A 26309-nucleotide genomic window follows, 5' to 3' on the forward strand; every position below is an offset into this window, starting at 1 on the left:
GCTGAGGCCAGGGTCCTGGGCCTGTGCTTTTGAACACAGCCATGTGGTAGCATTTTGGTCACCCAGCAGCTCTCACAGAGTGAAAGGTTTGTAAGGGAAATATCTTTACTCCTAACTCCCATCATGAAGAAAGAAAGCACTTACCTGTTTCCAGTCAAATGAGGAGCACCCCAACAATCTGATCTTATTGGTTGTCTTGGCAGTCCTAAGGTAATGATTGGACTTGATGATCTTAAAGGTCTTTTCCAACCTAATTGATTCTATAATTCTATGATTCTACTGGGACTTCAAAACCCTGAGGATTATAGTTATGCTTTCTTAACAGCTGCTGTCTCCTCATGCCACTGCCCTTGTTCCTGTTAAGCATGTCCATTAGTGCAGTGCTTTGGCACAAAGCAGGTTGGTTGCTGGTGGCTGGGCTACTGATCTGGGTCATAGCCCAAGCTGCTCATTGCACTACTCAAAACAGTAAGATGCAAACACTCACTTCTTAGCCTGAAGCCCATAATGCGATCTCTTGAAATGGACTGTAGGGCCCTAATCCTAGCTCCCCGGCTGACACAGCCTACATTTTCACCTGGTGCAGTTGTTAGCTTTCCTTTCACAGTATCACAGTATGCTAGAGATTGGAAGGGACCTCAAAAGATCATCTAGTCCAATCCCCCTGCCAGAGCAGAAACACCTAGATAATGTTACACAGGAATGTGTCCAGGCGGGCTTTGAATGTCTCCAGGGAAGGAGACTCCACAACCTCCCTGGGCAGCCTGTTCCAGTGTTCCGTCACCCTCACTGAGAAGAAGTTTCTTCTCAAGTTTAAGTGGAACCTCTTGTGTTCCAGTTTGTACCCATTACCCCTTGTCCTATCATTGTTTGCCACTGAGTAGAGCCTGGCTCCATCCTCGTGACACTCCCCCTTTATATATTTATAGACACTAATAAGGTCACCCCTCAGTCTCCTCTTCTCCAGACTATAGAGACCCAGCTCCCTCAGTCTGTCCTCATAAGGGAGATGCTCCACTCCCTTAATCATCTTGGTTGCCCTGCGCTGGACTCTCTCCAGCAGCTCCCTGTCCTTCTTGAACTGAGGGGCCCAGAACTGGACACAATATTCCAGATGGGGTCTCACCAGGGCAGAGTAGAGGGGAAGGAGGACCTCTCTCGACCTACTAACCACCCCCCTTCTAATACACCCCAGGATGCCATTGGCCTTCTTAGCCACAAGGGCACAGTGTTGGCTCATGGTCATCCTGTCGTCCACTAGGACCCCCAGGTCCCTCTCCCTTACACTGCTCTCTAGCAGGTCGTTCCCCAACCTATACTGGAACCTGGGGTTGTTCCTGCCCAGATGCAGGACTCTACACTTTCCCTTGTTATATTTCATCCCGTTATTCCCTGCCCAACTCTCCAGCCTGTCCAGGTCTCGCTGGATGGCAGCACAGCCTTCTGGCGTGTCAGCCACTCCTCCCAGCTTAGTGTCATCAGCAAACTTGCTGATAGTACACTCAATTCCCTCATCTAAATCGTTGATGAATATATTAAATAATACTGGTCCCAGTACTGACCCTTGAGGCACTCCACTAGTTACAGGCCTCCAACTAGACTCAGCCCCATAGACCACAACTCTCTGGCTTCTCTCCTTCAGCCAGTTCGCAGTCCACCTCACTACCTGATTATCCAGACCACACTTCCTCAATTTAGCTGTGAGGATGCTGTGGGAGACTGTGTCAAATGCTTTGCTGAAGTCAAGGTAGACCACATCCACCGCTCTGCCATCATCCATCCACCGTGTTATTTCCTCATAAAAGGCTAAGAGATTGGTCAAACATGATTTCCCCCTGGTGAAGCCATGTTGACTGCCCCTCATAACCCTCTCATCCTTGATATGCCTTAAGATGGCACCAAGGACAAGGTGTTCCATCACTTTCCCAGGGATGGAGGTGAGGCTGACCGGTCTATAGTTACCCGGGTCCTCCTTCTTGCCCTTTTTGAAGACCGGAGTGACATTTGCCTTCCTCCAGTCCTCAGGCACCTCTCCCGTTTCCCAAGACTTGGTAAAGATGATGGCGAGTGGTCTAGCAATGACTTCCGCCAGTTCCCTCAGCACCCGCGGGTGCATCCCATCTGGACCCATGGATTTACGGATGTCCAGATTGCTCAACTGATCTCTAACCCATTCCTCATCGACTAAGGCAAACCGTTCCGTCGACCTGACTTCATCTAAGGTCTCCGGGGTATAGGGCTCTTCAGGACTGCCTGCAGCAGAGTAGACAGAGACAAAGAAGGCATTCAGTAACTCTGCCATCTCTGCATCTTCTGTCACCAGGGCACCCATCCCGTTCATCAGTGGGCCTACATTGCCTCTGGTGTTAGTTTTGTCTGCCATGTACTTGAAAAAGCTCTTTTTGCTGTCCTTGACCCTTCTTGCTAGGTTTAATTCTAAGGATGCCTTAGACCTCCTAGCTGCCTTCCTACATCCCCTAGCAGCAGCCTTATATTCCTCCCAAGTGGCCAGCCCCTCCTTCCATGACCTGTAAACTCTCCTCTTCCACTTGAGCATACCCAGCAATTCCCTATTTAGCTACGCAGGTCTCCTGGCCCTCTTCCTTGACTTCCTACGTGTCGGAATGCTCCGATCTTGAGCACGGAAAAAGTCCTTGAATGTCAACCAACTATCTTGGGCCCCTTTACCTTCAAGCAGCCTTGCCCATGGGATTTCCCCTAGCAATTGCTTGAAAAGGCCAAAGTTTGCCCTGCTAAAGTCCAGGGTTGCAATTCTACTTGGTATTCTACTAGTCCTACCACACAAGATCCTGAACTTCACCATCTCGTGGTCGCTGCAACCAAGGCAGCCCTCAACCCTTACTGCTTCAACCAGACCCTCCTTGTTAGTGAGGATGAGATCCAGCAGCGCTCCTCTCCTGGTTGGCTCATCCACCATTTGCAGGAGGAAGTTATCATCCACACACTGGAGGAACCTCCTGGACTGCGGCTGGGTTGCCGAGTGGTCCTTTCCTCATAAGGGAGGTGCTCCACTCCCTTAATCATCTTCGTTGCCCTGCGCGGGACTCTCTCCAGCAGCTCCTTCTTGAACTGAGGGGCCCAGAACTGGACACAATATTCCAGATGCGGTCTCACCAGGTTTCTATTAACCTAACAATTTCCTAGGTGATTTTTGCCTAAGAAATTTATTCTGTGTTTCCCAAGAGGCTTCATACATGATAAGGTTGGCATTATTGGTAAGCCTTTCCCATGAGTGACTGGCGACAGCAATAGAGATGCCAACTACAGATCTTTGCACTGGAAGTTACACAGTATTTTGTAGCATATACCCATACACAGGAGATGCATATGCTATAGATATGCTGTCTGTATATATAATTTATTGGCCTGTATCCATCCACTTCAGCCTCCTCATTTATAGCTAGGTCAGTCAAGCTTCCACCCAGGCAAGTTGCAGAACAAGGTACCTGCAGGCTGCCTAGGTCAGAGACTTATTTGTGTAAAATAAGCAGGATCTCTCTTCCAAGAGTCTACAAGCAGCCAGCACAATACAAAAAATCACTGCTGGAAGTGAAGGAACCTTAACTGAAGAAACAAAGAGAAGTGCTAATTTGGCTCTTGTCCTGAATAAAACTGCATTGGCCTTCTTGAAGCAGACAGGGAATTTTCATTGCTCTCCTCAGAGAAACATCTCCCACACATCCAGTGCCCAGTTACCCTCAGTCTCTCCCTTTGTCCAGAAGTTCTGCTCTGTTTCTCCCACTGTGAACAAGAAATGGCCTTGGGTACATACCTCAGAGCACATAGAGAAGTAGGCTTCCCATCTCACAGGCTGAATACAATGCAGACCTGTACGAGCATGTCCTGACTTTAGTGCTTAATCCACAACAGAGGAGAATTCATACAGGGCACTTCCCAGGGTAAAATGGTTGTGACACTTGTTTGATGGAATTTCCTAGCTACGGTCTTACAGCCAAAACAACTCCAAACAATCAAGTTTTACTAATCAATCATGCAGATGACTTACAGGAATTTTTGTTTTCTTATTTTATATTAGGAATTTATACTGATTTTGGTTTTCAGCTTATTTTTTCCTATGTAAGCTCCAAGGGCCCCACCCATGCAGATATTATCTATATATGCACTATATATAAAGTGTGCATATATATCTATGTGTGCATATGCTATAGTAATAAAAGACCAATATCAGCAGTAGCCCCTATCATCCAGTCACATGTTTACACAGAAATTCATGCTTCACCTAACCCTGGCATCCGCTGGCGTGGACAGATGCATGATATTGTTATTTCCTGGTGAAAAAAGCACGTTAATTTCTTTTTTGTTACAGTTTTTTCTTTCTTCCTTTTATTTATTTCTTTACTTTTAATTGATAGTTTCATCTACCAATTAGCTTTGGGGTAGGGTGGGGCAAGGAGAACAAAAAAATTATACAGGTATATCCATCGGTATATACACACATGGTCTGTGTATATATAGATAGATATATACGTTGTATATATTTGAAGAACATTTTCTGTCGTTTCACCTCATCTTGTGCCGCATGAATTTTTGGTGATTGATATTTTGGTTTCTTTTATATTTCTTTCATTTATTTTTTTTTTTTTTTGGGGGGGGAGGGGTTCGTAATGGTGCCATACCGCTATTTTTTTAAAATCATTGCCATCCTTTTCAATTTATATTTTTGGAGTTCTTCCAACAAAATAATGGTTCAGTCATCTCAAGAAAGAGATATAGATCTGCAAACCAATAAAGGCAACAAAATCTTTTCTTGCCATCCTTGAGAAATCCACGTTTTCAGACATCCCAAGAAAGTTGTGTGCATAAGAATGAAAATTCTTACCCTCCTTTCCTTTTATTTACTCTTCTCCCTACCCTTTTTTAAACTTCTGCAAAGTCTCTATCCTGTCTTTCCCCTTTTCCTTGTTTTCTTTTTTTTTTTTTAATGAGTTCAGAGAAAAAAAAAACCCAGAAGGAACAAAAAGGCTCCCCTACACCCCTGCATTCTCCCAGGAAAAATTCTTCCAACAAAGAAAGCCCTACAAACCACAGATGGCATAAAAAGAATTTTATTGCGATGCAGAATATCTGTCGTATCTTTTGTTTCTGGGTCGGTGCAAGATCATTGTTATGGCATGCTGTAGTTTAGCTGATTTAACTAACCATGGCCTTCATTAACCGGTGCATGGGCTGTGATGACGCCATCTTGTGTTTCATCAGAGCTACGCATTCAGGCTAATCGAGCAAGTCCGTAGTGTATGATTTGGGGGGATATCGTTTCAATTTCAGTTTTTAATTGTATTATAATTTCTTCTTTTTGGAAGACTTGTGCTAGTACTGTCGGCTGCTTCTTGCAGTCCCAGTGTTAGATATCTACTTTATTTTATGGGGTTTTTTGCTTTTATTTTATTTTATTTCTCAGTAGCAATCTTATGTCTTGTCTGTGTCCATCTGTCTTGTCAGTGCGTCTTGGAGTCCATTGGTCTAGTGTTGTTATGTGATTCTGTTCTCTGTTTGTAAGCTGGTGTTTAGCTCCCTGCAGCTCTATCATCCCTCTCCCCCTTCCCTTTTCCTCCCTCCCTCCCCACCTTCCCAAGTGCGGTCCACAAAGGGGCACTAAGCTTTGAATGACGTTCTGAGTGACACCCCAAGGCTTCAGGCTGGAAGTTGCAAGATGTTCACACTGCTTCTTAAGAAAGACAAAGTTTGCAGCAGATCAGTTTTCAAGTTTTCAAACTGTGTTATCATTTCACTCTCAGAAATGGTTTACTGGCATTATGCTAAAGCGATTTCTTATACAGCATTTTAGGGGATTTGTGTGTGCATGCTGATGTCTTAGACTAAGGACTGCTGTTGTCTGTGCTTTAGGCACCAGAAAATGCTACACAGGGTGGAGGTTGTGTGTTAAATGGAAAGTACCTAGACCTTTTTATAAAAGACAAACTTGGGAAAGCAATGGCACTGTGTACATGCAACTGGAATGACATCTATGTGAATGTATTTATAAAATCCACAGTTCATCATTCATTTGCAGTTAGGAGACAAAAATGTAGGACATGCTTAAGATTCCTAAGAGTAAGTCACCTCCATTTTGTGGGGTCAGTCTTCAGTTTGTCTCTTTGTGATGTCTGCCTCTTTACTAATACTGGTGAAAACTGTCTTGCAGATGTTTGCTTGTATAACTTGAACACAATTCTGGGAACACATCTGGAGTGTCTTCTGCCATCTGTGCAATAATGCATAAGGCAGCAGAAAGACAGTTGAGTTTTCAGGTGTCTGCTTATACTTCAAACACTAGTTAGAAAAAACGTCCGTTGGCTCATACAGTGGTGCATTTCCTGGTATTTTTAATTCTCTTCCTGGTGAACGTGCTAGCCATGTTAGTGGCATGGAAGGTCTCAGTGCATTAGGATACACCAGCTGGAATCAGTGGATCAACTGAAGTTAGCAGAGGAAGAGGTAGCCAGTTTTCTTGCAAATGTTCACAGCATCACAAAAAGCTTGCTTACACATACATTTAGCCTAGCTAAAATCCCAGATTTTTTACAGATATTAGATTCTTCTGCAGGGAAGATGAGATGATGAAATCTGTGAACTTTTCTCACAAGCATAAGGCTTACCTGTATAAGCTAAGAGTTACCAGAAGAGGGAAGCGATGGGATATGTTCAGACCTCCAACACAGAATTACTTTATTTAATTATTTCATTTAACTTACCCAAGATCTATCTCCTGTATTTACAGAAGGATAAAAAGAAGTTAGCTTTTCTTTCATCAATATGAACCAATATTATGCTTAGTTCAGTTTTCTTAATTCATATATGATCTGACAAACATTATCGAGTACTATTACTTACAGTGAAAATGAATCAACCAGTATTTAAAGCTTGCTCCATTTAGATTTTAGATCTCTGTGTATTTCACAACGAGTAATTACAACTGATTCTAAAGCTTTTTCTTGGCAATTGCTTAAATAAATCAACTGCTTATAAAATTATATTATAATCAACAAGCTCATGGTTTTGTGTAATACTGCCCTCTGTCAGATAGACCAGGTCAGTCCTGTTACAAGGCTGAGGAAGAAACATTTTTTTTAGCTCAAATTGCAGATTATTGGAGCAGAACAATCAGAGTTGTAGCCCCCTTAATCATGAAGTTCAGGGTAACCTTCATGTTGGAGTACTGTGATGAGTAAATCAAGTGTCCAGGCGTCAGGACAGTAACCTCCAGGCTGTGATAAAGCTGCTGTGTCCTGCTGAATGGTTGCTTTTGTTTGCCTTATGTAGCCTGTGTGATGCCTGTGACTGACCCTCTGCTACAGGGAATGGGAGGCTCACTCAAGCACAGGAGATGCAGTAGAAGATCCCATTGTGCTCCATTTTATCGCACTAAGTATATATATGAATTTCTGGCACTTGAAGCAGTTAGTTCATACTTCTGTTTTCTGTCTTGAGGCAGGCTGCTGGCTTCAGCTCTTGTGACATTTGTCATTGTCATTTTGTCATTTGTCACATGAGCAAGAGGAGCCTGAAGGTTGAGATGTGAAAGCCAAGGAAGGACAAAAAGCCTGAATTCCAGTGTGCCACTCCCAGCTCTGCTGTTGATTCCTTCTGTGACTGTGCATCTATATTGCTCATTTGCCTACCTGTAATGCAGGGTAAATTAAATACTTCTTAGCTAAATGAGGTTGAGATGAAGGGAAAGAAGGAGACTTAATGAATATTTTAATGGACTTTGATATTCAGGTGCAAATTGCTGTGCAATACACCAAAATGATACTCTACTGCTAACTACCAAAACATACAAGCAACTATGATATTGTTAAGGTTTTAGTACTAAGTGCTATCTTCGCTTGCTATGACAAGTAACAATATTGCATATTTTTATAAAGTAGATACAACTCCTAATCTCTTAATACAGAAAGAAGCAAGAGAGGGATAAGAAAGCCAAATATTTTCATGTCAGGAAATATTGGTGTGACATCATTTTCATTAAATTGCACTTTTTCCCCTAGAGTTAACATAAGCAATGGAATAAGCCGTGCTCAGGCTCCATAAATGAATGTTATGAAATGACTGCAATATATATATCTTTTATATCAGCGTTTCCATCACTTGAATTTGCATCCTGATCAGATTTTTGCTTCAAAAACTTTAAGTTTCTCTAGCCTGACTTAGCTGGTGTAAGTTTCCCTGGTTTTGCATCTAAGACCAGGAGGAGATCAGGATCAGACCCACAGTCTGGCTGCCTTGCCCTTGTTGCCTTCCAGTCTTTTTTTAAATCATGTTCTCTAAACTCTAAGCCATGTGCACTGTCACATTCTGGCAATCCCTCCAGCGCTGTGCCTTTGTTATCAAGCTGACACATGTCTAAAATACTAAGACATGATATTTTCAACCTGCTGGGACTTGCTTTTTGTCCCTGTTAGCTTTGATTTTCAGCTTCATAAAATATATGGGAAAGAAATTAAAAATAGCCAGTGACACATTTGGTGGAAGAGCTAGCACATGACTCAGGAACAGATTTTGCATCAAAAGCAAATGTATGTATATTAGACCCTTAAATGTCTATAGCAACTGATTAGTTAGCTTTAAACAAGAAGAAACTATTTGATTTCTGAAAGATAAGTGATATCTGTTAGAGAGAAAACACGTCGAGCGTTTGAAGCTACTAGGAACAGAGATGCACTTTTGCCTCTGAAGGGTTTTATTATGTATTTCTTTGGGTCATCATGCCTAGACATGAAGGTGACTTATGTATTAGAAGCCAAAAGATACTAATGTTCACATGAACTGTAACACCTGGAATGATACCTCCATAGAGCAGGAAAACCTATTCTACTTCCATTTTCAACCCAAGGAAATCATGATACTAAAGGCTTATAATTATGTCGAAGGGGTTATTACCTTGCCTTCATTCTACCTCTCTATTTCAATTCCCATTTATTAATCACAAAAGCTAGAAATCAGTGCTTTATCCCAAATGTAAGCAGCGGAGAGTCCCAGTTCCTGAGCAATGTGAAGTGTTAATACCTTAAATACTATGTGAGGAACAGGAGACAAAGATGATGCCAATTTTGAAATGAGGGATAGAAGCAAAAATGATTAGACTGACTTGATTTGAAATCACAAATGTCCACTAATTTGACAACTTATTTTATTCTGCCTTTTCATTGCACAAATAAATACATTATTCAAACCTTACAAAAGAGCCACACTTGATGACTTCTCTGCTTCTGCTGAGTCTTATAAAAACTGAAGTTGTTTGGTCCCATGGGGTGGTGTTAGAAGGATCACCAGCTCCTCTTCTGGCATTCAAGAACTACATCTATTTTGGGGAAAAACATACAAAATCTCAAAATTACTTCTTTCAGAGCAAAACCAAAATTCCAACACTTTTCACTGTTTTTACTGTCTCGGTATCAGAACATAAACTATCAGAGACATCAAAAAGGGGAAAAAAAGGTTATTCTGTCTTTGTGGGACAGCAGAAGTGCAAAGTAATTATGAACTTTTTTTTTTATGGATGTCAATAATTTTTATTTCTATGTTCATTTATTTATTTTCCCCCTGGTACTGAAATTAGTATGAATGTTTTCAGATACTAGTTTTAAAAGTACTGATTTTCATTGCTGAAATCTTGGGGACTTCATAAATTAAATATTTGACAGATAAAAAGAGCAAAAATAGCCCCGTTATTACTTCAGACTATTTTCTAGTTTATCAAAATATAATTTTAATTTCCTCTGATTTCTCTTCATGAAACAACATGTCTACTGTGGAGTTGCTGGGGATCTGTATTTCCCCTAGAATCGTTGGTTCTCCTATATTCTAATTCCTTATATGCTAATTAGATCATTAATATATTGTAGAGCTTGTGTATGCACGTGGTCTCTCTCTGTGTAGACGTGTGTATATTTACATATCTGTTAATGTTGTGTTTGTGTTCTGATTAAAAGGAACATTTGGACAAACTGAAATAGAGGAGTAGAATAAACTTGGTTAGGATATTTACAAGCAAATGTGGAACAAATAGATTGAATCTTGCCTTATCACCTTTCTCAAACTCCTGTTCTGTTGATTCAAGTCTTCAGCTTTTGTATAACTCAGAGAGCAGCTAGTACATCCCCACATTTTGGGGCAGGAGTTTTGTGAGTGCAGGCAAGTGTGACTTTCAGGTTTGAGATCTGGGCATAGTCTGAAATAGAGGACCTCCTGCACACATCTGAACTTGCAGCAGGGAGGTGCCTTTGGCAAAGTTCTGAATCACTTATCTCTGCCAGGGATTTGGGGACTCTCAGAGAGCTGTGGAGAGGATTAAGGAGGGTTTGACAGATGGAGGGGAAGTCAAGGGACTTTTTTGTGCAGCAGACTGGACATACAACCAGATCTGCTCATATTCCAGTGACTGATGGATAGCCTTCTCCTGGAGAAAATGCTGTGACATGTCCCACACAATGGTAGAATGACCAACCTCTGAGCATGAAGTGATGAATGACTTTTAAGCTTTGTTTTCTTATAATAGAACTGAGAGGTTTTCAGGTTTGCCTGAAACCCTTTCCTTCGCATGCTTAAACATGCCATATAAGCCCTAGGGGAATACAAAGACTGGAAGGTAGTTGAAAATGTCCATACCCTAGTTCTTCCGTTGGTAAAAGTGAAGATTCGGTGTTGGCAAAATACTGTGGGAAGTCCACGTAGTCTTCTCTGAACTGCGTGTGTCAAATCCAACACAAGAAAATGTTTTATGACTCTTAAAATGCAAATTTCAACTTCTGTCTAAAAGTGTCTTTTCATGTTGAAATTGATGCTTTAAGAATAAAAATAATAAAAAAAAAAGAGTTCACCTGCTGACAAAGTATCTTATTATGAAACAAAGTAAAGCTTTATAGTTGTAAGCATTGTGTGGGGATTCCACTACACTTGTCCCTTCTTTTCATCTCTGAAAATATGACTAGTAACCTTTACCTTTAACTAATGCGGGAGTTCTTTACCACTCCTTTTCATTTTTTCAACATTCTTTCTTCCCTGTTAGGTACTCCAGTATATTAATCTATCCTTTTCTCCATAGGAAACATCTGTCACTAGCCCTGTACCAACTGTGTTAGAGAAATAAAACCTTTGATTACATTTTCAAAGAGTTAGGCCAGTATATTTCAGCATCTTTGGTTGTTTCATTCGTAGCTTTTCATTATATTTTGAATAACAATGGTAAAACTCCTTTCCTGAAGCTGTGTGATCTTTCCCACATATGTTGTTTTCCATATATATTGCTTTTCCCTTGGAAAGGAAAAGCAAAGAAAATTAATTTGGAGAGAGAGGGAAAAAAGGTCTCCTTCACTAAGGCGATAGTTTCAGAAACAGCTGGTAAAACTGTGCCTGAAGCACCTCTATTCTAATAACAAGATTGTTTAAAGATGACAACAGCCATTTGTGTGTCTAGCTCTCCCTGTTAATAGTAATTCTTCCTCCCTGTGGGAAGAGTAAGGAAACCTGGCTCAGTATTTGATTCCCTATATTACCTCCTTTGAAAGGTATTTGCACAGTTCTCTGCTGAAGAATGAGTGTCTGGTAGTGTTTTCTAGAGCAAATGCAAAGAACCCAGAGCACAGGAAAAAATGAATCCCAGTCATCTATACCTCATTTACTATTGAATTAGTAGATCTGTTGTTCTGGGGATTTTTTTTGTCTCCCAGTTCACCTTTCTTTCCTGGTGACAAGCTGCAAGTTTTCTGCTGGACTGTCATGGGTGGCAAGTGTCCAAACATGAGCTCCCAGTTCAGATATAGTTTAAGAAACTATTTAAGAGCTGCCAATCTTGTCGCTCTTCCTGTAAGAACACTATATTCACATGGAAAAGTATCCTGACAAACTTCAGCAGTTTTGTTTCTTTTTCCATACCTAATTTGCTTAGCTTCCATTAAAGCTAATTCATTAGGAGTCTGAGTACTAAATGAGGTAACAACTCATTGATGTACTTTTAAAAACAGAATTCTTGTGAAGGCCCAGCTTTACAATGATATTTGGGCAATCAATTGGTATTGATACCTACTGCTTTTGCCTTAAAATCCCTATAAGAGCAATATTGTCTCTTGTATTTTACTGGGATTTAATCTCTGATGCCAGCTACATATTCAACATGCTTATTAAAATTAATTTAGCATTTGGATCCTAGAGATCGCTGCATGTGTGAATGTCCAATAGCTTCACCAACATTTTATGGCTATATTGCCATAATTTTTTCAGAGGTTGAGAGGAGCTTTGTGGTTCTTAGTGCAGCTGAGCATTTGCTTCAAAGGTCTAAATTTTAGATTTGTAGGCAGAAAAGGCATAGTTAATCATTTTGTGGACAGGCCCTTAAGGACTGTCTGAATGGCAGGACTTGAAATAAGGCCTTGGAGTCTTAATTCTTTTTTCACTTTCGAACCTCAGTTAATCTCTCCTTCACTTTTAAACACAGGTTGTATTTTGATCCTACAGATTTCTTAAACTTTCTGACAGATACATACTCCAGGAGGTCATTTTTCTAGGGATCCAGTCATGTTAGGCTAATGACAGCTTTTACTGCAGTGTGTCATATTACATTAATTTTCTTTAATCAAGATAGATTTCAACAAATGCAAAACAAGATGACTGAGCTATTTACAGTGAATTTAAATATTTTAGGCATTAGCTTAGAGCAGTGATCATTGTTCCTTGTTGAACAGCAGTTCTTTATCAGTTTTCTCTTTTGTTTTGTCTTGTGCTGTTCATTTCTGGTAATGAAATGCATAGAACATTACATATCATTTCAGGGGAAGCAGTGACAAAGCCATGTACAGAGGCACTGTTATCTCTCTGCTCCATTACAGTGAAGGCTCTGCTTATACACAGCCTGAGTTCTGAAAATAGTTTGAAAGCTTAATAAGTATAGGGAACTGGTGGGGTAGAAAGAGATTCTCTGCAACAGAGGATTAAGGGATGACAAATGCAATTTCCTTTTATCAAATCCAAGACATTTGAGCTCTGCGTTTCTGACTGGAGTACTGGGAAAAGTGCTGGAAATAGAAATTAAGGGAAATATGTATATATATGTATCATACATATATATGTATATATGTGTGTATATAAACATATCTATATGTATGTAATATAAAGTACATATATATGTGTGTAAGTATAGATATGTAAAAAAATGTGTTATTCAGTTGCATAATATGATGACAGATTTCAGATAGTTCTAGAAAATATCTTAGTTCTGAAAACAGAGTGCTGGTAATTTCCTGTACTGGTCCCCAGGAAATGTCACATTTCAGGTCTCTGGGATTCTACTGTAAGAAATGATGCCCACGTTCTACCTCTCAGTGCTAATGTAACTTAGCAAGAATGCATATAAGCGTTATTATCAGTGTAAAACTGCTGCAGGAGAGTAGCAAATCATGCTCTTCAGTTTCAGATGTAGGACAATTTGCCAGGACTGAACATCAGATCTGAAACAGTGAAATAGGAAATTCATTGCATGCGTGAAAAAAAAAAAAAGAAATTAAATGCACAAGGAATTCCTGTGAGACTACACTTGATAGTAGGCTGAAAATACCAACAGCAGAGCTTTTTCACCACATTCCTCACTTGTTTATAGCTCTTTTCCAAGCCTTTTGTCCAAAGCATTTATGAATGGGATGTTGATTTTTCTTTTGGAAAAGGAAGCAGTCAGCACTCCATAGCAGTTTGGAATTTGGATGCAAATTAAATACTTTCACGGTCAAAAAATTCAAAAAATTGTGTGGAGATTCCTGTATATATGCGTGTGCATGCATAATCGCTAATTACATTAACCACATGGCTGGAAAAACTGGCAGCCTGATGAGATGTTCAGTGTGTTCATTTTTCATTGAGATTAATGAAAGTAGAAGGCATTTAGCAGTTTGTAGGATTAAAGCTGAGTTTGTATAGTAATATATGAGAAAAAAAGAATCACTATGTAGAATTAGCTAGACCTTAAGTCACAGTCTGAGTGGAAAAAAGAAAAAAAAAAAAAAAGTCTAAGTAGTTTAACACAGAGAAAAGATTTCAGCCGGAGCATTTCAAAGCTCAGCTGTAGACTACAACAGTTTGCTTTTACAAGGTGTATATCACCTACATTTTTTTTTTTTTTTGCTGTATTTCATTACAGTGCTCTACTTTATTCTGTGTGGTTGAATACGTGAGAAATGCCTCTTGGCTTTCTGACCTCAGGCAGTTCTGACTTTCACTTAATTTTTTGTGCCCAGTTGGTGCATCGGTACTCTGCACATTAGTATTATTGAAGAGAGCAGAGATGAACCTTCCTTTTGCTTAGAAAATATGTTCTGTCTTCCAAGTAAGTCATTGCAGTTTCCATTTTTATTTCTGCACTTGATAGTGTTCTGGATCTTCTTGGTCTTATCTGACAAAACACAGAGCCCCATACGTCAGGTACTGTTTGACCAAAAATGTACTGTTAGTACTTTGATAGTATTGTTTATCTCAGACTTCAAAAATGTTTTGGAAGCATTAAAAAGAAGCTTTTCAGACCTTTAGTAAGAGGTCTGTCTTTAGTAAGATGAATACTGTTGTCTCCACTTTATAAATATCGTAATCAATGAGGTTAGAAGGATGCTTCCTTAGGTGACTCACTTACAAACTTCAGTTGAGAGAAACATGGGGAAGATTTCAGAGATGCATGGAGAAAAGGATCTGTAGGGTACGCAACAGTTGCAGAGGTGGGAGGAGGAAAAATTGCTCCTGAGGTTAAAAGAATTTCATTAATAAAGGGGAGGAAATGTTTCTGAATTAAATTATTTTTTCAGTTTGAAAATCACATTTCTTAAAGCAAAAGGAACAGTTTCACCCTTAGCTATGCCTGAAAGCTGTAAATGAGCAAACAGTTTCTCCTCATCCTCACTGATATATATGTTTGCTTTTAGAATCCAGTCCACTGGCCTTAATAGTTTTGTATCCTGTTGGTTCTGTAATGAATTATTCTCTTTCTAGTTATATGTTTGAATTGCAGCTTGGTTCCCTTTTTATGTATTTTTCAGCTGAGGTTACCACTACTAAATTATCAGACAGTGAAATAAGATAATAATTAGGAATTGTGATGGATCTATAATGCAGCAATGGCAGCTTACATCTAATGTAATTATTCAAATGTCTTCTATGGATTCACTAATCAATAAATAAGAAAAGACAAACTTCTGAAAACAGAGCACTCCCATATCCAAGAGTGAGGCACCTGAAATGATTAGAAGTTGGGGAGGAGAGTGTCCTTTGCATTTACCTGTGTAACATGTAGTAGAAATCAAGAGTTGATAATCTGGCTTCTGACATGCTTCCATTTTGACAGATAACTCAGTGCCAAGGAAGGCTGTGAAAAGAAGCCACTTTTCATTACACACTTAAATTTATCATGAAAGACTAGCATGGATTGTTTAAGTACTGGGAATAACAAGAAAATCTACCAGTTCTTCTCCCGCTTAATGTTGGTCTATGTGTCTGTCTATGTTTAGTGTCCTTTTGCAAAAGGCAAGGAAGTATGCAGATTGGCTCAAGTGTTTATGAGTCTTTTGAAGATGAACCTTTTCTTCTAGCTTCAGAACAGTGCTGTTCATTAATACCCTCATAAACCAGTAAATCCCAGAGCACTAAATTTAAAATTTGAACACCTTTTTAATTCATTCACAAATTATAAAGCTGCAATTTTTGCCAGTAGCAGAATTACCCAAATAAAGTGTTTGTTCTTTAACATAATTCCAGTTCTGTCGCTGTTTTGATTATGTGTAAGACCATCAATTAGAATAAGAATATGAATAGAAATAATGAATTCATTAAAAAAAATTCTGCATGAGAAAATTTTTTGGCTCATACAGATAAAGGAAACTAAAGTCTATGAGAAAGTAATAGACTTTCCTATTAAAATCTAACCATATAAAATCTTACTTCATAGCAGAGGAAAGCCTAATATGATAAGATTTTTTTTAAGCTTTTTTTAATTAACTTTCCATCCTATTAGACTTGATCTGCAGTTAACTGCCATTTCACAGGTATTCATGATTGTTGTGCTCCTGTAAATTAATAAACCATAAACTCAGATATGGTGGGTAATAGCTTTGCAGAGTCATCTTTTAGCTAATTTTCTAACAATAACCCTAAAATGTAAATACAAATATTTCAGGTAATACAGTAAGAAGTCATATGGAAAACATATGCATGACTATATATCTTTTCAGTGATTCCGCAGCAATCTGACCTGCCCTGGTCTATGAATATTAACTGTGTTTAAAAAAAAAAAGAAAAGCATTTGTGATAGTGAGATATATATTATCTTATCATGGTGTGAAGATAAGGGCAAAAGGATACCAAGGCCACCTAGTTTACCAATTAGATAAACAGCATTAATTAGTAGCAGATGTCAGTCATCCTGAATTTTTCTTCAGAAAGTCCCTAAATCTGAATGACCTGAAGAATTCTCGTTTCCAGCTCATCACCTTTGTTCAAGGACATACTCTCTTTACCTGTGCTTCTGAAATACACCCAAGTATTATTATTATAGACTTGTAGAACCATCGTATGGTTTGGAAGGGACATTAAAGATCATCTAAAGACCATTTCAACACCTCTGCCATGGGCAGAGACATCTTCCACTAGACCAGGTTGCCCAAAGCCCCATACAGCCTGGCCTTGAACACTGCCAGGAATGGAGCATCCACAACTTCTCTGGGCAAAATTTCCAGTGCCTCATCACTCTCGTAGTGATTTTCTTCCTAACATCTAATCTAAGTCTCCTCTACTTCTAAAGCCATTCCCCCTTGTCCTATCACTAAATGCCCTTGTCAAAAGCCCCTCCAGCTTTCTGGTAGGCCTCCTTTAGGTACTGGAAGTCTGCTGTAAGATTTCCCCTGAGACTTCTCTTCTCTAGGCTGAACAAGCCCAACACTCTTAGACTGTCTACATAGAAGAGGTGCTCCAGCTCTCTGATCGTCTTGGTGGCCCTTCTCTGGACCTGCTTTAACAGCTCCTTCTTATGTTGAGGGCACCAGATATTAGTATCGTTGATATTAAAGTAGGTTAAGTTTTGGAATGAGATGTATTCCTCTTCTAATCCAATCTGTTATGAAAACAGAGCAAATACCCTTTCCAGCCACTTTCTTGCTATAATGCAACCTCTGATAAACAGCTCAAAGCTTTGGCTTCTGAATCACAGTAGAGTTTATTCCAGTCATTCAGTATGTTGAAAAAGAGGATTCAAACTTGCCTGCAGCAGCCTTTCACAGCTGTAATCCTGAACTTTCAAAAGGAAATCTACAAAAAACAGTCTCCTCTCTCTATGCTTCTGCACTTCCCAGCTAGTATTAAATTTGCCCATAAAAACAAGCAAACAAAAAGTCCTGCCAAAAATCCATCCCAAAATGCTTGAATCATGGCACTATCCTCTCTTGCCTTTTCCAAATGATAGACAAGAACAAGCTCACACGTTGAAAGCTCCTATACAAAGGGCTCCCCCACAGTGCTTCAGAGCTAGATCATACATTAGTGGTTCTATTGTATTTCTGATGCAGTTACAAGTGCTGCCTCGTAGGAGAATTAACATCAAAGCACGGATTAATAGTCATTACCATTCTGTCTCCAAATATCTCTGTTTGAGGTCTCAAGGGGAATCTGGTGCATTTAAACATTAGTACACTCAAAATGAAAGAGCATATCATATTCTCTGAACTGGTGTGACAGAACACCACCTAACATACTGCTGAAAAAAAATTGGCATTCCTTTTTTTCCTTTTCAGAGGAAGAGTTGTGGCTACATTTATTTACGTTTACTCAATATCAGGATTTCTACTGAAGACTTTCTGCCACTTCCCAATGGTGATGTGGTAGAACTTATTAGCAGTCTGCATGGTAGTGATCTTCTCATTAGTAAGCCTCTTATATAACATTTTCCCTCTACAGTTAACCAGGTATTAAACAAAGCCCTAGAATGCCAAACAACAGCTCAGTTTGCTGGTGGGGAACTTGGCCTATACTTTTCAGTATGGTTGTGAGACAACCCTTGTATTGATTCTGAGGAATATTTTGACTTGTTCTTGGCTGAGAAGGAGTCTGAAGGGCTTGTCCTCAATTCTGAAATCCCAAAGACTTGTAGCATGAGGAAAGATGCAGACAAAAAATTTCTATTAACTCCTGTCTAATTCATTTTAACTGCTGCTGCTGGTACTGAGGTATTTTTCTCTGCATTCTTCAGGGTTCTGTCCAGGCTAGTTAAATCCCAAGTAGCATTTTGCACTGTCAGCATTTAACTTCACTGTGGAAACTTTCTTTTTTTTTTAGCTTGTTTTCTTTCGGTTTTGATATGGGAATAACATTATTCCAAATTAATCCATAGCACCTAGCACATACTTTGACATTCAAAACCCAAAGAAGAGTAACATTACGATAAAATCATAAAGTGGAATGCTTTAGATCTTGAATGTCTTCCAGAAAGATAAATAATGCCTGGGATGATCCTGTATTATTCAGCCATCCAAGAAGTGGACAACAAATTTGTTTGTGTGGTTTTGATTTGCTTTTTTTCTGTTTACAGTTCCAAGATAAAAACACAGCAGCCCCCTCTTGACACCATCTGCCAATGCAGGTTCTTCCCAGCACTGATTTATGTCTGGAAGAGGAACAGAAAATACTACGGATTATTGAGGGCAGAACTAGGATCACTATGCCATCAGAAAAGTTTAAGTTCTTTGCAAAAGAAACCTTTTGACAGTGAATCTACTATGCTTTGGATTCTGCTCTCACAAAGCAAGGGAGGAAGTTCCATTCACTGAGTCACCTGCAGCTGGACTAGCTACAGGCTTTGAGAATGTAATGTGCTTATGCTAGCTGAGGGATGAATTAAATTACTTTGTAGGATCTTTAAAAAATGGCAAGTGTAGCCTAGCATGCAAGTGATTAAAAATCTGCACTGCAAATGGGTCCCATCTACTTCTGAAGTTCACCAGAATTGAACTCTTGAAGAATCCAATATGAAAATATATTTATGAGTAATTACATATGAGTGGAAGAGATCATAGGAATAACTGTTATGCATATTAACTTGGGTGTACAACTCCCACAGAGGATAACGTGGAGTTAACAGTAAGGTTAGGTACAAAACAGCATTTGTGAAGTATCCAGATTTTCATGTGGTTATGATTTAGCTGCACCTTATATGCCAGCCAAGTAGGCAGTATTTCTATCAAGTATCTCAGTATGGCATACCCTCCTTATTTAGACACACATTGCAGGTGTCTGTTAGGATCTGGACATTCAAATCAGTCTTGAGTCTAAGTATTTCCTAAATTCTTCAATTTTCCCATGAACTTACCCTCAGTAAGTTTTCTAAGACATAAGTTTCATATACGTAAGTGGCTTGTGATCCCTTAGACAGCATATTTGAGGGTTACCTTGATGTGTTTCCTGGGTGCAGTCTAAAAAATTAATATTAAACAGTATGACAGTATAAGTTTTCTTCAAATACAACTACAAAGAATGGATTTGGTAGTCATGAGGTATTCACTAGCATTTGGACAAGCTGATGACACGTATTTTTCCCTGGCTGCTTCATAGCAGTATACACTGAAAAAACTCGGAGACACTTCAGATACCCTTGCTGTTCTTTGTTTGAGGATAAGCAAAAATTCAAGTGCATTTTAGTATACCATAAGTTGGCAGGAAGCATTTGCTACATGGGTTTAGACTGAGGGCAGTAAACTATCCCTGCTCCCATTCAAATTATTGGATGGAGTTCTGCTACTGAGTTTGTCAGTATGAAGATCTGATTTGTGGTTGTAAAATCCCTCAGGATTCAGAAAGACTTCTTCCCATGTGACTGACTTTTAGGATTAAGTTTAAGCTTTACATAAAAAAAGCCTGTGCTGGGCTGACTGCAAATGTCAGTCTTCACTCTCAAAAAAAACATATCAGATCCTTCTCCTAGGAGAGAGATGGTTGAGCAGAGATGCATGAGAAGTACTTTTAGGCCAATGATATTGAATGGGTTGCTTAGCACTGGAAGCATCAAAATACTCTTTGATTTGGAGGAATGTGAAATGATAATAGCATATGGCAAACACCTGAAAAATTCTTTGCTTCAGAGAGCCATCGTGGTTTACCCCTATGATTTCCTTAGCTCTGAAATCTGTAAATGTGCTTTTATATTTGATAATTTTCTAGTTCATCGCTATAAGGAAGTCCAATTAATTAATTCTTACACACAAAAACAAACAGGATGGCATATGGGACTTTGTCAGTGGTCCTCATGTAGACATTCTTGCTATAGATTAGCTTTTCTATTTCTGAGCTTCAAATGTGCCTGTAGGCTTAGAATGAAAGAGCTTTTTCCCAGTACAAACAGCTGGTGCAAGAAAAGTAATATAAAAAAAAAAATATCTTCTTCGGCTATTGCTTTCTCTCTGTTTTTTGTAGTGGACCAGCTAACCAAATAGAACAGATTTTTATTCTGACTTGGGGGTAGGAATGGGGGGAGTTCCTTGAAGATTAGTATTTTACTCCTATTAATCTATAAGCTATTTGTTATTTGTGCTCTGCTAAGCATTCATTTGGCTGGATGTCTGAAAAATACTGCTGAGAAAGGTTGAAAGCATGCAAGAATGAACAGGTTGTCTTGGGAGCTACTACAAGCAGGAAAGACCATCTAGAAATACTAAGTTTCCCACATTCTTGTCAGAATCCATCACCTGCCTTCTCTTTCTGGGGACTCCATCCTCTGGAACAATCTCCCCTTCCTTCTGCTAATTTTCTCCCATTTTCTCCATATTCCAGAAAATGATTAAGTTGTGGACAGTCACAAAAGCCATGCTGCATTGATAGTTCTTAGGAGGATTTCTTCCTGGATCTAGCATTTCTAGCATATAGCATTTATATCAAGAAAAGGTAAATTGACTAACTTTTTAACAGCCATGAAGTTAACTTAGCCAGTTTTAGAGGGAGGGAGAGAGCAAAGTCTCTAAGTCTGTGTTTGTGTCTGTATTTAATGGTGAAATCACTGGGAAGGATTGGGAAGATTCTTCTCTTTCTTGGTGTACAGGTATATGCCTGAAGTGGAGATTTTTGCAGGACGTTTTTCCTCTTTTATCTATTTAACATATATTTCTGCTACTAAAATATTCTAGCCAGAGGAAAAAATGCTGCCAACACATCTTGAAGCTAAAAGCAGATGCATAGCTAACAATACCTTTTTTCCCTATTTGTAGGTAAACTTTTTACAGAAAAATGAGCACTTTCCAGTCCACTGGAAATTCTCCATTTGTTTCTTTTCACTGGCATTTTGGTAGTATCAGCTGCTTAGAAGTTATGTGCCAGTAGTATCCTTGTCCAATGCGTATGGCCTTAAATGACTCTAAAAGGGTGCTGCCTGATATATAAAGTAAACTTAGAAAAGTAACAGCAGTTAGGGAACCCAGATTGTGCAATGGTAAAACGCATGCTTCCTTTTAGCACTGAAAGTCTTGGGTCCCATTCTAATTACATCAAAGTGCAATAAAATAGGGGAAAAAAAAACTAACACAACAAAAAAAAGAAATTTTCCTGACTTCATTCTTGTTTCGCAACTATGGCGCAAAGAAATACAGAAAGAAAAATAAATAAGTAGGAATGCAGGATCAGGCCAGCAGGGAATCTTGGACATCTGAAGTGCATCAAGTGTATAGCTGGACCACTAAGTCAGAAGAAGCAGCTGGTACAGCTGGTTAATAATGAGATACATTGCTAGAGTTGTGTTGGAGTGCAGAGAACTCAAATAATGTGGGGTTCAGTGTGTTAGGGAAGAAAGAAATTGTCAGGTTAATGGAGCCTGAGGACTAGAGTGGTAGAAGACATGGAAGTTCCAGAGGTTAGCATGAATGTGGGGACAGTAATGTAGGCCTAGATCAGAAGTTGCCATCTATCATCTTGCTCTTTAACACATGCAGAAATATGCATTATCTTCACCAACAACATTATAAAATGCAAGTTGAAAACAAAAAATGAGAAAATACAACTTCATAATTTTAGCTGCTGAGCAGGTGGCTTTTTGGCTCCCTTTTAAAATGTGTTTTTTTTTAATTTGAAAAAGTTGGCTATTAATCCTTCAAACAAGAATCTTGTTTGAATCTTGTAAGCTTCTATTCCCAGTTCTTCTATCTAATTGAAGTTTTTGAAAATAAAAATAAAAGGGTGCAATGGTTATACTTTGGTATGGTTTTACTAATGGTTATTTTTGCTCTTCTGAGGAATAATTTCCTAAATGTTAAGTAATAAAACACTGTCTTTGTAGCTTCATGGGGAAACACTTTGGATCCAATTTTCAAATTAGGACATCTAGTTTTGTCTATTAACAGATTTTTTTAAAAAAACTGCAGAAGATTTTCTAGCCTTAGCAGAAATTGCTGGACTCATATTTTCCAAGGAACTCTGCTTCTGTTCAAGCACCTCTGTACTGACCAAGTAAATGAAGTTGCTTAGCGCCCTTCAAATCCTCTTGTAACTCTAACTTCCTTTACAAAATGTTGTCATCTCTTTAAGTGTCCCTGGCTCCAGCTGTGGTTTTTTAGTTTTTTTGGTCTTTCAGGCAGCAAAAGACTGTTCCAGACCCTCATGCAATGAGTGAGGCATTTACCATCAAATAGGGTGTTAAGTATTTTGCTGGAGTGGCCTGACATAGACTGCGCAGTTGGCAACCTGACCCATGCCTTACAGACTGTTCTGCATCAAAGGGAAGGCGCTCAATTCTAATGTGCTGAAGGGGAATATTTCACTACTCTGAAAATCCAGCTGCAAGTCATGACAAATACTGATTAAAATTCAAAGCTTAAATGCCTCTTTGTGAAACTCCCTAAGTACAATTAAACCAGAGGCTCAGAATCCTGGTAGGGTGTGGTGTCCAGGGACACTAGCCTTGAAACCTTGCTGAATAAAACCCTCCACAGAGGACTACAAAGGCATCATTTCTGTCTTTTTTTTTTTTGTATTCCTAGCAATTTTTTTCTGATCCACAAATGAATCCCCAAAATTTCCTGTGTTCAGCATTACGTATTTCCAATGTTTTCCTTCCTGCAACCTGCATGTTCTGTCCCTGAGATTACCCTGACCAGGTTTCCGCTTCTTTGGTTGGACCTCCTCCTTTCCTAACATGTTTTCCAAACAGTTGTAGGAGATAGGTACAACGCAGTCTTCCAGCAAAGGCATGGTACATTCCAGCTACAGATGGACTGTACTGGTATTCAGTGCAACCTAATCACTTCTGAGACAGGAGTTGAGTCTTCTCATCTAACTCCTCTCAGAACTACTTTCCAGGAAAAGCATCTAAAAAAAGTATGGGCTACTTTATTTTTTGTGGGGTTTATGCTTATTTGACATTCCCTAGAACTAATACTGATCTCTGAGTGGCTTTAGAGGTGCTACTGTTCCTCATGTTAGTAAGTACCAAAACATTTTATCTGTTATTGTAGTTATACAAACGTATCCCTGGCTACATCTACAGGGTGGATAGCCCCATTCTTCCTAGAAATTCAAGCTCTAGATAGCCACTTTCACTAATTGGTGATAGCATGACCTTTATAATGGTTTATTAAATGATCTTGCTGGAAAGCTAGGGTACATAAAGCTCTTACATCCTACTTTTGCCATCTCCTGGAGAGATTCGTCATGGACAGGGTCCAAAGCTTTATATGTATTATTTACCCTCTCCTAAAACATCAGACAGAATAGACTGTTTTGCCAAGGTCCCAAGTTCCTTCTAGAAGGATCCTGGTGTCGGGGTGACGGTCTTTATACAATAAAAATATGGACATCATATGTGTTGCCTAGGGAATTCAGAGGAAACCAATGACCCCTCTAGAAAATAAAGTGTTTGGGATCCAGTTTTACTAAAGAGTCACATAGAATTGATTAGTAATATCTTCTTGAACTTTAAATCCTTTTGTAGCATAGAATAAACTAGTCTCAGTCTTAATGCTAGCAGTGGCAGGTTTGCCTATTCAAGATCATACAGCCTTAGTACCAAATACTGGGGGGAACCCCCAGCACTAATCATGGATAGCACACCTGAATAACTGCTCGCAACTTAAAAAAAATATTCAGTTAAGCGCTTGCAGGAGTTAGTCCAGTCTGACTATGCAGAAAAATAAATGCCACTTATTTCATGAATAGCCTGGTGAGTTAGAGCCAGAATAAGGGCTGGAGTCTGGAGTTCTGAGTGTTTCATCCGTACACAATGTCATAGTCAGGGTGTCCTAGTATAGCTTACTATTTCTCCTCACCCTTTTCCCTTTCTGACCTCTCCCAGAAATGCAGAGAACCTGCTGGAATGTGCTTTGCCCTTTTTGGAAAGGCATGGATGTTACACCCCTGCTCCCTTCTCCCTCTCTCCCCTGCCCCGCCTGCCCACCCCCCAAGCCCTTGCTTGCTGTTTTGTTTTTCTACTTTCCCTAAATGCAACTTACTTTAAGCATGCATTATTATTAACATCCTACAGTAAAATTAAGCTATTATATAACCCATTTGTCGATCTCAGCCAATTTCTTCTATCTTTTTCTATGTCTATTTATGACGTACATCCAGACTTCATGTCCTTTTTTTTTTTAACTCTCCATGTTTATTTTAAAAATAAGTGATTTGAAAAAAAGATCTATTAAAAAAAAAAGCAACACTGGAGGGTGGTGGGATTTTTGGCCAACAATTGAACACGCATTTAAATGGGAGTGGGAGGGAAGGGAAGAGAATCTGATTTTTAACAAAAAAAATATCCAAATTGTGAAAGTGTCCCTGGACTGCTTTGTCTGCTCCTTTCACTGTGTGCATCTGGTTTGTTCATCTTTAAAAGTGTGTGGAATAATTTTTTTCTTTTAAAATAAAATTTTAAAACCCCACAATTGTTATTTACCTCCCTTCCTCCTGGGAACTATGTGCTCTTTTTCATTTTTTGCTTTTTTTTTTAGTATATCTCTACATAGTTATATTTTGGTGTATTTATTTTCAATGGTTGAATTTATATCTTAGAAATTTGGTTTGTTCCAATCTAATAATGAAAAAAGACAAACAAAACAAAAGAGTTATGAATTGTTTTCTGCAATTTCTCCCTCTATTTCCCTCTTTAAATAAGGAACTACTTCACTGGCAGAATCCTACAGCTGTGTTTTTTAGATTCTCCAGAGAGTCTGAATATAAAAGCTATCTAATTTGAGAGTGGCGAAGGGGTGTGCCACACAGTCATTACATTCAAAAGAGTGATTTGCTCAAGGAATGATTGTCTCAAATTATTGAGCGTACTGATATCAATTTGATGGACTTCAGAAAAATGATTAGAAGAAGGAGGCTGTGGGTAGCTACAGATGAAGTTGTTCTTGTTCCAATGCATAAAACTAGTTTCCTTGTTTTTTGTTTTACTCTATTATTATTATTATTATTATTCATTTATGTATTTTATTGCTATTTTTAGTAGGGAAAAGTTTTAACTGTTTTTATAATTTGAGAACCTTTAATGAAAATGTACATATTAATACTATAATTATTAATTTTTTGTAACTTGCATGTTGAAGAAGTTGCAGCTTAGGGTTTGTGAGATTGTCAATGTTAGAGTTCTGTTCTTTCTTTTTGTTGATGGGCATGAATATGCTCATTTGTTTTTGTATATTGCCCATCCCTTCCTTACAGCCAGAAGCTCTAATGCTGCTAGATCACTCCGTACCGCCCTTACATGGACATGGCAACTGACTTACACATTCACTCCCATCATCTTCATCTCCTGTGTAGTACACTCATAGATTTTTACAATCCCACTCCATCCACCCTAGACATTTTTTCTTCCAGTAAGTTCCCCTCCACCACCCCTTTCTTTAGCATTGTTAAAATGTTATGTGCAGTCATCCATTCCTTAAAACACACACACACAAAAATTGTAGAAAAAAAGAAAATGTTTAAAAAAATATATATCAAATTGACCAAAAAGGCAAAAAAGCAACAAACTTTGCTTTTCAAAAAACATTATATATGTAGATATGCAAACAAGCAAAAGTAAATTCTATAAAATGTACAGGATTTTTCAACTGTAATATGCTAATAACTTTACATAAGATAAAAAAAAAATACAACCAAAAACAGCAGAAAAAAAAAAGTTCAAATTTGTTAAGGTGCAAGATTTTTTTCTTTTCATGTTATGTGGTGTGGATGTATGTGTTGTTGCCTCCCTGTATCACCCTTTGTTGTAAAACAATTATATTAAAAAAGAAATAATAGACATTTTGCTAAAAAAGTTTTTAAGAAACAACAAT

The 26309-nt window shown here is 38.8% G+C and overlaps 1 protein-coding gene across 38 annotated transcripts in view; it reads left to right on the plus strand.

Moving 5' to 3' along the window:
• Positions 1 to 26309, plus strand: part of NRXN3 (neurexin 3) — a 1035236-nt gene that overhangs the window by 999129 nt on the left and 9798 nt on the right. For 2 of the 38 annotated variants that reach the window (XM_062636188.1, XM_062636189.1), the window contains exon 23: positions 25693 to 25950. The exons of the other annotated variants lie outside the window; for them this stretch is intronic. In XM_062636188.1, the coding sequence (XP_062492172.1) occupies positions 25693 to 25802 (110 nt within the window). In that variant the 3' untranslated portion in view covers positions 25803 to 25950. Of the gene's footprint in view, positions 1 to 25692; positions 25951 to 26309 lie in introns of those variants that run through there. 38 annotated transcript variants of the gene reach the window in all.

Source organism: Pezoporus occidentalis, unplaced genomic scaffold (genome assembly GCF_034315485.1).
Source record: "Pezoporus occidentalis ecotype Australia unplaced genomic scaffold, CSIRO_AGI_Poc_V1 ctg47, whole genome shotgun sequence".
NCBI lineage: Eukaryota > Metazoa > Chordata > Aves > Psittaciformes > Psittacidae > Pezoporus > Pezoporus occidentalis.